The following is an 11,683-nucleotide window of genomic DNA, read 5'->3' as shown; positions in this document are numbered from 1 at the left end:
CATTCTAATCCAGTTTACGAGAAACAAAGGCTGTTTATTTCGGGCATGATGGCTCAATATCATTGACCTTTTAAATGAGGATTAACTCGTTGCCAAGTCAGCCTTCTTAATGAGGACCCTTGACCTCAATACACAAAGAAACAAGGCCTGAGTTTCGCACCGTAGAGCAAAGTGATTAGAGAAAGCTCCTTTTTTCTGTCAAAATCATATTGAAACGTTGACCAATATCTAATCCTACTAACTACTCTGGTCCCGCCCAATTCCACCATGAATAAAATGGGTGTCAAGCACTTGCCGCATACTGCCATCATGTTTCTTTACCAGCTACTCAACTTTTTCCTTGTAGCTTCCAAAGAGGAGGAGGACTCTAAATATGACCTGTCACTCTACAAGCGTGGTGATTTATTAGAAGTCCCCAGGACGTTATTCACACATTTTGGTATCTACCTGGGAGACAACCGTGTGGCTCATCTCATTCCGGACATCCTGCCTGCAATTTCCAACAGTAAATCTGCAATTGCCAAGATGGTAACAAATAACCGCCTGCTGCTGGGGGTTATCACCAAGGTTGCCAGTGTCAGAGTGGACTCTGTGGTAGATTTTGCATATGGATCAGAGATTCTGATCAACCACATGGACAAAGTGTGCCGTCAACCAGCTTTGGACGGGGACGAGGTGGCCAGGAGGGCTGAGAAGCTCCTGGGCTCTGTCACTTACAGCTTACTGTGGTACAACTGTGAACACTATGTCATGTACTGCAGATATGGGATGGCTATCAGCTACCAGACGTACCAGGTAGAGTCTCTGGCTTCCTGTCAGTAGAAAGAACAAAGGATATGTTTGCATTTTTGTCCATCATAGCCATAAAAGACAATTTCCTAACCAATGTAAAGTAATGGAGGACAAAATCCACAGTCTGCGTCCTGAGTAAAAGTTTAAGTTTAACCAAAGCTAATATGAGACTTTCTAGGTCTCAGCTATGTTACAGACTTTTTATTTTTAAAATTCCTTTTTTCCCTTTTCACCCAACAAACTCTGCTTGCTGACCACAGTGGTGGGACAGAAAAGATGGAATATTGTTATAAAAATACAGTAACTTCTGAAAATAGCCATTTTATTTGAGTCAAGCCTTGTATTAGCTTCAATTAAACACTGAACTGAAACACTGGAAGTGCAGGAAGAAATACAGAATATAGAATATAGAATATAGACGTGTGAGTATTGTTTTAGGGCAGACTTATCAAACATATCAAATCCATCCTTTCATACAAGATCAATTAAAGTACCTCACATCTAGTTAGTCTATGAAGTCTGCAGGTAATTACATCAGAAAAAGTTCTGAAATATACTGTTTATTATACTATGTAAACTATCATTTATGTCACAGTTAAACAGTTTACCTAAAAACCTTTTCCCCTGATTATCATTTTTCCACAGTAACCTTCAATTCTTCTTCTATTGTCACATCCTGGAGATTATTGCATGAGAAAGATCACATGCAAAAGCCAATGGTTTAAGGTTCACGTGTAGCATTTGCAATGTCGCCACATGGATTTAGTGGAAAAACAGATTATTGGACAAATGTGCGCTCAGTGTAAAGTGGTGTTAATCTTAATGTACTTATTTTCTTGCTTCACAACGAGGGGATACCTTAATGCTGCAATTAAGACTTACTGACGTTTCGTCACGAGGATATTTTCACTGAAGGTAGTTTTTTGCTTCAGTTCACTGAAGTGCAAATTAACTTGAGGCGAGTAGCTCCATCTAGTGTTTCCAAATGACTGCCATTCTGAAGGTAATGAATTCCTCTAGATAATAGACCTTTACTGCCCTGTTAATTTGTGATTTACTCAGCCTCAAATCAGTGTCTCATTCTCACACTCTTTCTTGCAGTTCTGCACAACAGTACGGAAGATTGTTTTCAGCAGGATGAGTTCCTATTTGACTGCGCTGTGTGGTGTAGGAATCCTGCTGTATCTGGGCTGTGTGACACCACTGACACTTTTACCGACCCTGCTCATCTCATTCACCATCTGGATGGCAGCCTAATGGCCGCTGGAGGGACAACTCATGAGAAAAGACTTTAATTTAACACACTAGTGGAAGCTGAAATTAAGTCCTGTGGTTTAGCTGTGTGACTAAAGGCACTGGGAAATGAATGTGTTCGTGATAATAAAACAGTTTTACGTTTTATTTTTCTTTGGGCAATTATAGATTTTTTATTTATTAAATAATGTTTCATATTTCTTTGCATTGATAATCGTTGTGCGGTTAGAAACCCTTTTTTTGTTAGAGGTCTAATTTTGTAAGTTATTCATCATTAATGTTCACCGGGCTCTGATATTCAATATTAATCTCATTTAACAGTAGCAGCTCATAGATTATAAATGGACTTTAACTCAGCAAACTCCTGAAGACTGAGATAAAGCTCAGCAGAGATATCTGGAGAGAAGAGGCTAACCAACCAGTGGATACAAGATGGTGTATGCGGATGGATGTTGCAAGAATGTTGAAATTAATGTTTGTCATCATTGTGATACTATAACATAGGCTTGGACAAAGTGCAATAAGTTTCTTCTGAATGGAATAGTATCATTTTGATTTATCATAATGTCAAATGTCAAATGTGTTTATCAGTCCATTAAACATGTATTTCTCAACATAGTTAATTGTATACAGTCCCTGGATTGTGCCTGATGAAAAAAAGCATTTTAAATACACAAAAGAAATCTACTACTGAACGCAGACTTGCAGAACAAATAGCCATAAACAAGCACAATTAGTGTTAAGTGTTTTCCTCATTAGTGCAGAGAATGTGGTAAACTTTCTGTCTTCGTAATGACATTAAACATTGCTAAACCTTCGAGCAAAATTGTCTTGATAATAAATCAACTGAACACCTGATGGTCAGCAGTGTTATTAGATGTTAATAAAAACAACCTTGACTTTCTGGTTGATTAATTATTTCAAGAATCTGAGGATCACACTTTTCATCCTGCTTCTAACCAAAGGGAAAAGGTTCAAAATGGTTTTATTACCTCCGAGGACAGACTTAGTGCTCAGCAAGGAATGTTATTTATATAACAAATCAATAAATCTTTATTATAGTTTAAAGGTGGTAGATCTATCTGTGCCTACAGAGCTATTAAGTTTAAGTAAATTCATAAAAGGGACAAACCTTTAATATCTGTGTTTCTCAACAATGCGTTAATTATTTGGAGAATCGGAGAATCAGTGTGGGAACCGAGGAAAAGAAGTAGAAGAAGAAGTTTTCCTTTCACAGTATTTGCATACATGAAAAATAAATGTGTCCTCTGCATCTGACCCTTCTATACACTAGGACCAGTGGGCATTCATGGGCACCTGGAGAGCAACTTGGGGTTCAGTGTCTTGATCAAGGACACTTTGACACATGGGCACGGGGGAGCCAGTTGGTGGATGACCCTCTTTACCTACTGATCAACAGCTGCCAACAATCTGCCAAAAGTCCAAAAAGGCAGACAGACAAAGAGACTAGAGGGCTGTAATGCTATAGCTTGGACAGCACAAGACTGGTATAACAGCTAAGCAAATATACTGTTTAGACTCTTTGTTTGATTAAACCTGTATACAGTAATGTAATGCTCTGTCCCATCATTCTGCCATTTGATACCATATATATAGCACAACTGGCTGTCAATCTATGATAGTTTAGGCTGGAAGTGTACAAGGGAAAGTGAGTTCCCTTTAAATCCCCCGCAGCAACCCCACCCACTGGCCACTGGTCTCCAAGTTGCCTCTGTGTGATGTCTGCTGTTATGTAATACCAAGGGCTGAGGTTAGGTGAATGAGGGGACATGGAACTACTAATGAAAGGCAGTATGTGTTTTGCTTTACTGTTGAAGTAAATAACTTTTATGAATGATCTAACACTACATGTGAGAAGACAAACTATAACAATAACCCTGGTTCAATGAACTGACAAAACCCTCTAATAAAGAGCATGCTTTGGTTGTCTGTAAAGGCAGAATTTATGCATACCTTGTTCTTTTCATCTTTTTCCAATTAAAGGTACTCTGTGAAGGTTTTTTTGCTTTCTTGTGCATGCACAAAATGTGATATACTTTACTGCCAATAGATTCACAATTTTCCACTGACCAACATTTGGTGGCGCTTACATGCCAAGAAAAATAGCAATGCCCCACCAAAAAAGGGGAAAAGAGCAAGACTAATAACTGGTGTATATATGGATGTAAACTATGCAGGTTTAAAAATATTCAAAAAGTTGGCTTTGGAAATGTTTTGTGTTGAAGGAAATGCATTCAATATGTTTATTTGGCTTCAGAGCTACACCTTTAGTAAGAAACACTGGATGTAAACATAACATAACAATTTGTTTACAAATAAACTCCATAGGGTAACTTTAAAAACCTGCCATGCACATTTTCTTCTAACTGCCTCTTGGTTTAAATGAGGATGTTGAGCTACTGCAAAAAAAAGAAAAAGTCCAAATGGCCTTTGGGGAGAAATCTCATGAGAGAAGACTGAAGTTGAAATTAAGTCCTGTGGTTTAGCCTTTTGACTTAAGGCACTAAGAAACTAATGTGTTTACAATAATAAAAATGTAATTATTATTTTTTTTGACTGGTGTTTTGTTTTTCTTCTCCTTGATCTTGAATAGTCATGCTATTATAATGTTATTTGTTAGGTGTGAGTATTCATTATTAATGATCACCAGGCTTCGATATTCAACATAATCTCATTTAACAGTAGCAGCTCATAGATTATAAATGGACTCAGCACAGTGGCAAACTCGTGAAGACAGATAGATAAAGCTCAGCAGAGACATCTAGAAAGAAGAGACTTTTCTTGTGGATACATGATGGTGTACACAGATGTTGTAGGAACTTAATAGTGAATGTTTGTTTTAGCTTGTCATCAGTGTTGTACTATACAATACGTTTCTTCCGTTTTAATAGAGTAAAAAATAATCCCCCCCCCCCCAAAAAAAAAAGTTGTGCAGTCTTTCAGAAGCCATTCACATTTGGTGCCACAGACCATCTTTGAACAGAGACAGGAGTTACAGTAAACTCTTTCCCCAATATATGACCACCAGTTGTCACATGACCAAAGTTCAGTTGAAGTTTAATACGTATTAACTGAGCCACATCCATGATAACCAACTGTTGTAAGTAGACCTTGTGGTAAGATTATTTTGTCTCTCTAACTTTTCCCAAGGCCATGTATGAATCTCTCACTCTGACCAGAAGCTCCTTGCCTTTATCTCAGATAAATCAAACTGATGTTTGACAAGATGTATTTCATCAGATTATATACCTGCTGCGTGCACAGGATAGTGAGATATAAACAGTCACCAGGGTCAAAGTGTACATTTATGTCTGCCTTCAACCTGAGTGACACAGGTAAAGACCAGTGTTAATGAAGGACAATTGCCTGTACAGTACACATAAGCACTAATCCTGCAGGGGAGCACTATGTATTGATTCAAGAGAGGTTGATGTAATGGGCTGAAGTCCCCAAGTTCTATTAAGCGGAGTGCAGGTGCACAGCCCCTGCTGAGATGGAAGAGTAACTGAGTTTTGTCACCACTAAAATTGACGCCTTTCAGCTTTTAGCTTGGATTCACTGAGGGAAATCTGATTTTCATATCTATATTCCCACAGGGGTCTCCTTTTTTAGCTACCAACAAATACATCAAATATGGATCACATGGCTGCTTTAGCAATCAAGTTTTCTGTTTCTGTAAGAACAAAGTGGGATGGATCTTTACTAAAAGTACAAACAAACAGTCAGTCTCAAGGATAAAATAGGACTTGCTCTAAGCATAAACATGGTTACAATGTCCACCAGTCATAAGGGCCATTACAAGGGAAAGAAGCATTTCTGTACTTTTAGTCTTGGCGATGCTTTTTATAATGTTTGATAGATATTTTAGTCTTTCCAACTATCTAGTTGGGACTTTCTTTACTTTCTGTCCTTTAAGCACAGCCTTAAGTCACCCCTTTCTTATTTTTAACAGTTTTTTCAGGCCTCCAGGGATATTAAAGACCAAATATCCAACTGTGAAATGCTTCCCACACCACAGAAAGTCTAGTAGTTACTCCATTTAATGACATCTCCCCAACAGTGGTCTTTTTGAAACATTTCAATTTAGATACAGATGCAGTAAACAACACACATCTTTGCATTAGATTCACTTAATCTGATTTGAATGCAGCATTTAATACAGTTGATCACATAATACTTATGGTTTGTGTTGGTGTATTGTATACAAGTCTCTGACTGGTGTACAGCCATTAATTACCAGATTCTATATGATAAACATTCCAGTTTTCTTGTTAGTGTAAAGTGAGTCACATGGTGTCATGATTATGACGCTTGTCAGTTAGTGCCCATACCACAGATGTGCCATACAGACAAATGTGTGTGTAAATTCAACTTCATGGCCTATTATTGGAACTTGGACCATGTGGACTCCACCTTGAACAGACAGGGTCCTGTCCAATAATCAATAATTTAAGTTCTTTCTATCTGATAAATAAGAAAAAAAGGGTTTTAGATGTAGAGGGGAAAATGCATTCAGGGATAAGGTTATGTGAACATGAAGCAAACTATGTTATGTTGTGTTATTTCATGTTTAATTTTACAGGCTTACAGTATAATATTTTATGTTCATGTATGTTAATCCTCATGCATTCACACACTCACACACTTGTCTCACACTAGTTAGGAGAGTTGTTATTCATTGTGCCATGAGCTGCGCACATTCCAAAGACCAAGGCTGTCTCCTGGAGAGTAGGGCATCAGATGTGTTATGACTACTGCTTATCAGACATTAGACGTCACCAATAGACACTCTAGGGGAAAGAGGCATATAATAGAGTGATTTTCTTTGTTCTAGTTAGTTGATTCTCGAGACAACTCGGTTTGCTTGTATCCTGTATTGATGCAAATAAATCTTGCACGTGGAGTGAAACAGTCAATTCTCTTTGCTTTCTGTGAGTCTCTGTCACCATTCTGGGTACCTTCAGGGGGAGTTTGTGGTCTCTCACTATATTCAGATAGCTAAAAGTGTATGTCAGATAGACGTCATTTGAGGTGCATTTAGACAAAAAAAGTAAACCACAACACAGCATACAACAAGGTTCAGTGTTGGATCTTGCAATTTTCTGATTCCTTCCAGTGTTTAGGCAAAGAATGTCATACGATATTATTTTCACGTAGGCAGACAACACCCAAATATACATGCAAATTAAAACTAATGACTGCTCACAACTCTCCAATGTCGAAGTTTACTTACTTATACAAAAAATGTCTTCTATTCAACTAGGGTTAGGAATCGACAACCAGTTCCAGTTCAGAACCGGTTTCAAATGGTCTGATCCATCAGAATCAAGCTGCCTCCAAGCTTATTTAATCTGACAGTTGCGCATTGCAAAACAATGACATCAAACTGATGCATCTGTCTTGCTGGTAACTTGCAACAAGAAGGAGTCATGACGGAGAGGGAACAGTCCAAAGCATGGATTCATTTCACAAAGAAAGATGACAACAGTGGTAATTGTCATGTCTGCAAAATGATAATGTAAAGGGTGGAAACACCAGCAGTATGCAGAAACATCTTTCTATGCAACATGGGCTTAAATTCCAGGAATGACATGTACCTAACACTGACACTATGCATGAGTGCAACTGCTTCCAAGCTGCAGCAGCATGTCCGTTACCAAAGGTAAATATCCTAAGCTAAAATAACAACACAGGCATGCTTAGCAGATTTTTTCTTTAACAAAGAAAACCTAAATGAAAATGAATGCTCTACAAATATTCTCTCATTTCATCCATTTTAAATGATGACAGACTGACTGTTGCTACAGCTAGCTCCTAGGCTACAGCTAGCTCAGCTTCACTGAGAGGGAAAATGTGACACACACAGAATGGATCAGGAATCAATAAGGGAAATGTACCCATAATTAGAATCGTTAATGACATCGGTATCAGTGAAATATTATCAATTCCAACACACATATTCAACTGCCTGCTAATTAAATCCTACCAAATCACTGATGTACAATGTTGCTGTAAACAGTCTCAGGTCTGTAACTGGTGGATGTGACTTTACATTTTGGCGATAACCTGATAACCTCTACCAAAAGGTTTTTAGTTCTGTTTTTCCAAGCCTTATTACTCCATAGAGGAATGTGACAATGACTATGTAAGAAACCTCATTTACTTTTCGTCTTTACAACTAAATTATTCTACTCCAATGTCATTACTTTTGAAATATAAAACTTGCTTTATGCCCAATGTGTTTCCATTACAATACCTTCTAGCTTATGCTCTGTTACGACTCAAATTTGGGTACCTTCATGTCATTGTAATTCATATTCAAGTTATGATGATCAGACAAGAGGCCATCTGCAGTGCAATGGGATCAATGAAACTAAACCCTCATGTTCAAGATTGAGTTCAGCTTAAAAACCACCACTGACAAAAATGAAATAAGTCTTCTTTTTTGGGGGGATTTTTCATTTTCTTAAATTATTGAAAAAAATAAAATAAAAGAATCACTGCCTGCCAGAGACAGTACAGTTGTTGTTTTCTACAGCTTCATTTAATACTGAGGATTAATGTGGCACAGCAGCAACAGTATTAATTATCATGAATACTGAGGCAGAAAAGAAGTCAACCAGAAGATAGAAATATTATCATAAAAGCAGTGTTGTAATACTAGTCTCAATTGACTATATGGATACACTGGAAGCCCTGGGTGTATGAAAAGGAAGGACTGCGTTATCATTATTTGAATGCAAATTTGCAGCAGCTGTGACTGAAGTTATATCATAATGATCTCATTTAGATTCATAGGAGACTCTGGTGTCTCTGGAGACAGAGATAAAGATTGAAGTAAACACACCTCACATCTTTTAAGTGAAACCTGCACTGCCATATGAATAGGAAATACCATTAATTTTAGTCATCTGTCTACTGTCACTATCAAAATACTGTTACAGTTTTTATACCGTTTGTATAGAAAATAATCTAGTCATTTGTAGTATATGGTTTGAAGCCCTCATGGTCTCACAAGACAGCAATAAATGGTGTGCATCCTCAATTTTTATTTGGCTCCATAACTCAGGATAAAAACTATAACAGCGTGGCTAAAATTAAAGTTTAAAGTTTCCCTTTATTAACCACTTCACCTTTAAACCGACATTTGGCCTTTGGATTGTGAAATCATGCCGGCATGTGAAGCTTTGTAAAGAACAGGGGACGTTTGGTCAATAATTTTATTTAATAGGCTGACCCCTGACAGAAGGGCTCAGTGTTATTAATGTCTGCTGTTCAGAATGATCAATGTGCTGTCGGCCTCTACAGACATAGTGTGTAAGGCATGAAAGCTCCTGCCGTTATTTAGGTACACTTCAGTCACTTTAGATATTTCGGGAGTATGATTCTATTTAGATTGAGGGAATCAATATCAGGTCCCTACTCAATGCTGTCATGTTCAGATACTGCTTGTTCTTTTGTGTGGTGGATGAGTAGTTCGAATCTATAGGACACGAGTTAGGACAATTATTGCTATAATTCTATTCTAAATAAAATAAATCAATAAAACAGAAAACATTGTGGAAATACATTTAGAGTCTTTTACATTTACGTCCTATATCCTGTCTGATCATTGGAATGGACATAGACATTGTACAAGCATTTAATTAATGAAAAGAAGAATGAAGAATGTATTTTCATTCTCATTACAGATAGATTGCAATAATGTCCACTTAATTAATGTGGTGAAATTCTCATTAATCATTTGAAGCAATCTTGTGGGAACTTAATTTGCTTAACTTAAGACAGGATAAGATAAGCCTTTATTGATCCCCAGAAGGGAAATTCTGTTGTTGCAGCAGCACAAGGACAGAATAAGTTCAGATAAATAAAAGTAAAAACTAAATAGGACAATCATTAAAGCTGCACTAATCAATGTTTTTATATCAACAATGGATCAAATTACTATGTGTAATATGAAAAGTATTGCTTGTAGTAATAAACCAACAACGAATTATCACCTGACTCTGCAGATTGCCTTAGTGGTTAGCGCTTTGACTTTATGGCCCACAACTTTACTTTTTTCATTCACTCTCAATGCTTTCATCAACCTAATTTCCAGCTGCATGCATCAGGCAGCTGTTTTCAGAAAAATCTCCACGGACACACGTACACTTCCTGTCCAGCAGCAAAGAGCAGACAGGCAAAGTCAGTAAGTCAACATTGGACTAATGTTTATCAGGGGGCGACACACGACTCCTGACAAGGTTGAGGAACTTCTGTCCTGTTAAAGCATAGGCCACCAGTGTATTTTCATGTTTCATCCCATTTACTACAAATCACACAGATTCTACCCCACAGCTATCTTAAGCACTGTGCTTTAGTATTTTAAAATTTTACCTTTTATCCCGTTCCAGGCATCCATTGGTTTCCATTCAAATCTTTATGGTATGAAAATCTATTAGCAAACTGCAGATACTTGACACATCGAGTTTTGTATTCCTTCATAGTGAGCATCAAGTAGACAATAAAGTGATATTACTGCAGCAAGTTCATGAATGACAAATAATCCTAGCTGCCTGAAATTCAAGGAAATGCATTGAAAAGGTTAGGCTGTGTAGAAAATAGTCAGCAAAAACATCAGATAAAAATAAAGTATTGTATACACAAAGAACTAAAACCTCACTGATATGGTTCTAACATGACAAAAAAAAGACCATCTTGTGCTGACATTCACATTAAAACATGGTCATCATTTACAGTCTGCGCCTCATAAAGTCACAGGGCAAACTCTTAACATGCCCATCTTTTCAGGGTTTCCTGGTTTTTATCATCACTTCACCATCTGTGTAGTTGCGCTGTGGGCGTAGTGGGCTATTGCCAAGGATGCTGCTTGACAGTAACTCAATTTCCAATGACCACATGGTGTCTTGGTTTATAACAGTGGTAATCAAATTATGAGCCTAATTACCAGCCAGAGGCTTAACAGTTTGGGTCAGCTACATTATACTACACTTTAAATAGTAAACTCTTGTTGTCATTGGCCATTCTATATAAAATGTTACTTCAAGTGAGGTCTCTAATGAGGATGCAGCTTGTGGAGTAAAGACAATAAAGCTGCAGGATTTTACCATCTCAGAGAAGTGGCAGTTGTCACTGTCACTGAAACATTTCTGTAAAACATAACTTCCAGTTGTTTCTTTGTTTTAGTTTTTATTATAATATATATATATATATATATATATATATATATATATATATATATATATATATATATATATATATATATATATATTTGTCAGGGGCAGAAGTTCAGAGTAGGTTTTACAATACAAACTCAATAAACATATGCACAAAAGCCTCTGCGTGCTTTGTTCACACCTAATTTAATTTTTAATTTAGTTTTTGTTAACTATATTAACCTTTGTGTGTGTGTGTGTGTGTGTGTGTGTGTGTGTGTGTGTGTGTGTGTGTGTGTGTGTGTGTGTGTAGGTGAGTGTGTTGGCACTGTACTAGACTGGCAACCTGAAGGTATACCCTGCCTTTTGCCCAATTTGTTTTTCCAGCTCTCTGTGACCCTGCACAGGTGCAAATGGGCGATGATTCAGAGTATTACTTCTGACTTAGTGCTGCACAG

The 11,683-nt window shown here is 37.4% G+C and overlaps 1 protein-coding gene across 1 annotated transcript; it reads left to right on the top strand.

Moving 5' to 3' along the window:
* Window positions 1-309: 309 nt before the first annotated feature.
* On the top strand, window positions 310-2,950 carry si:dkey-30k22.5 (lecithin retinol acyltransferase family protein). Its single transcript, XM_051384578.1, has 2 exons — window positions 310-795; window positions 1,894-2,950. Exons 1-2 carry the CDS (start codon window positions 310-312, stop codon window positions 2,047-2,049), a joined length of 642 nt encoding a protein of 213 aa, XP_051240538.1. The 3' UTR covers window positions 2,050-2,950.
* Window positions 2,951-11,683: the final 8,733 nt, after the last annotated feature.

The sequence above is a fragment of the Dicentrarchus labrax genome, unplaced genomic scaffold, assembly GCF_905237075.1.
Source record: "Dicentrarchus labrax unplaced genomic scaffold, dlabrax2021, whole genome shotgun sequence".
Lineage (NCBI taxonomy): Eukaryota > Metazoa > Chordata > Actinopteri > Moronidae > Dicentrarchus > Dicentrarchus labrax.
This window is presented reverse-complemented; position numbering and strand designations above follow the sequence as displayed.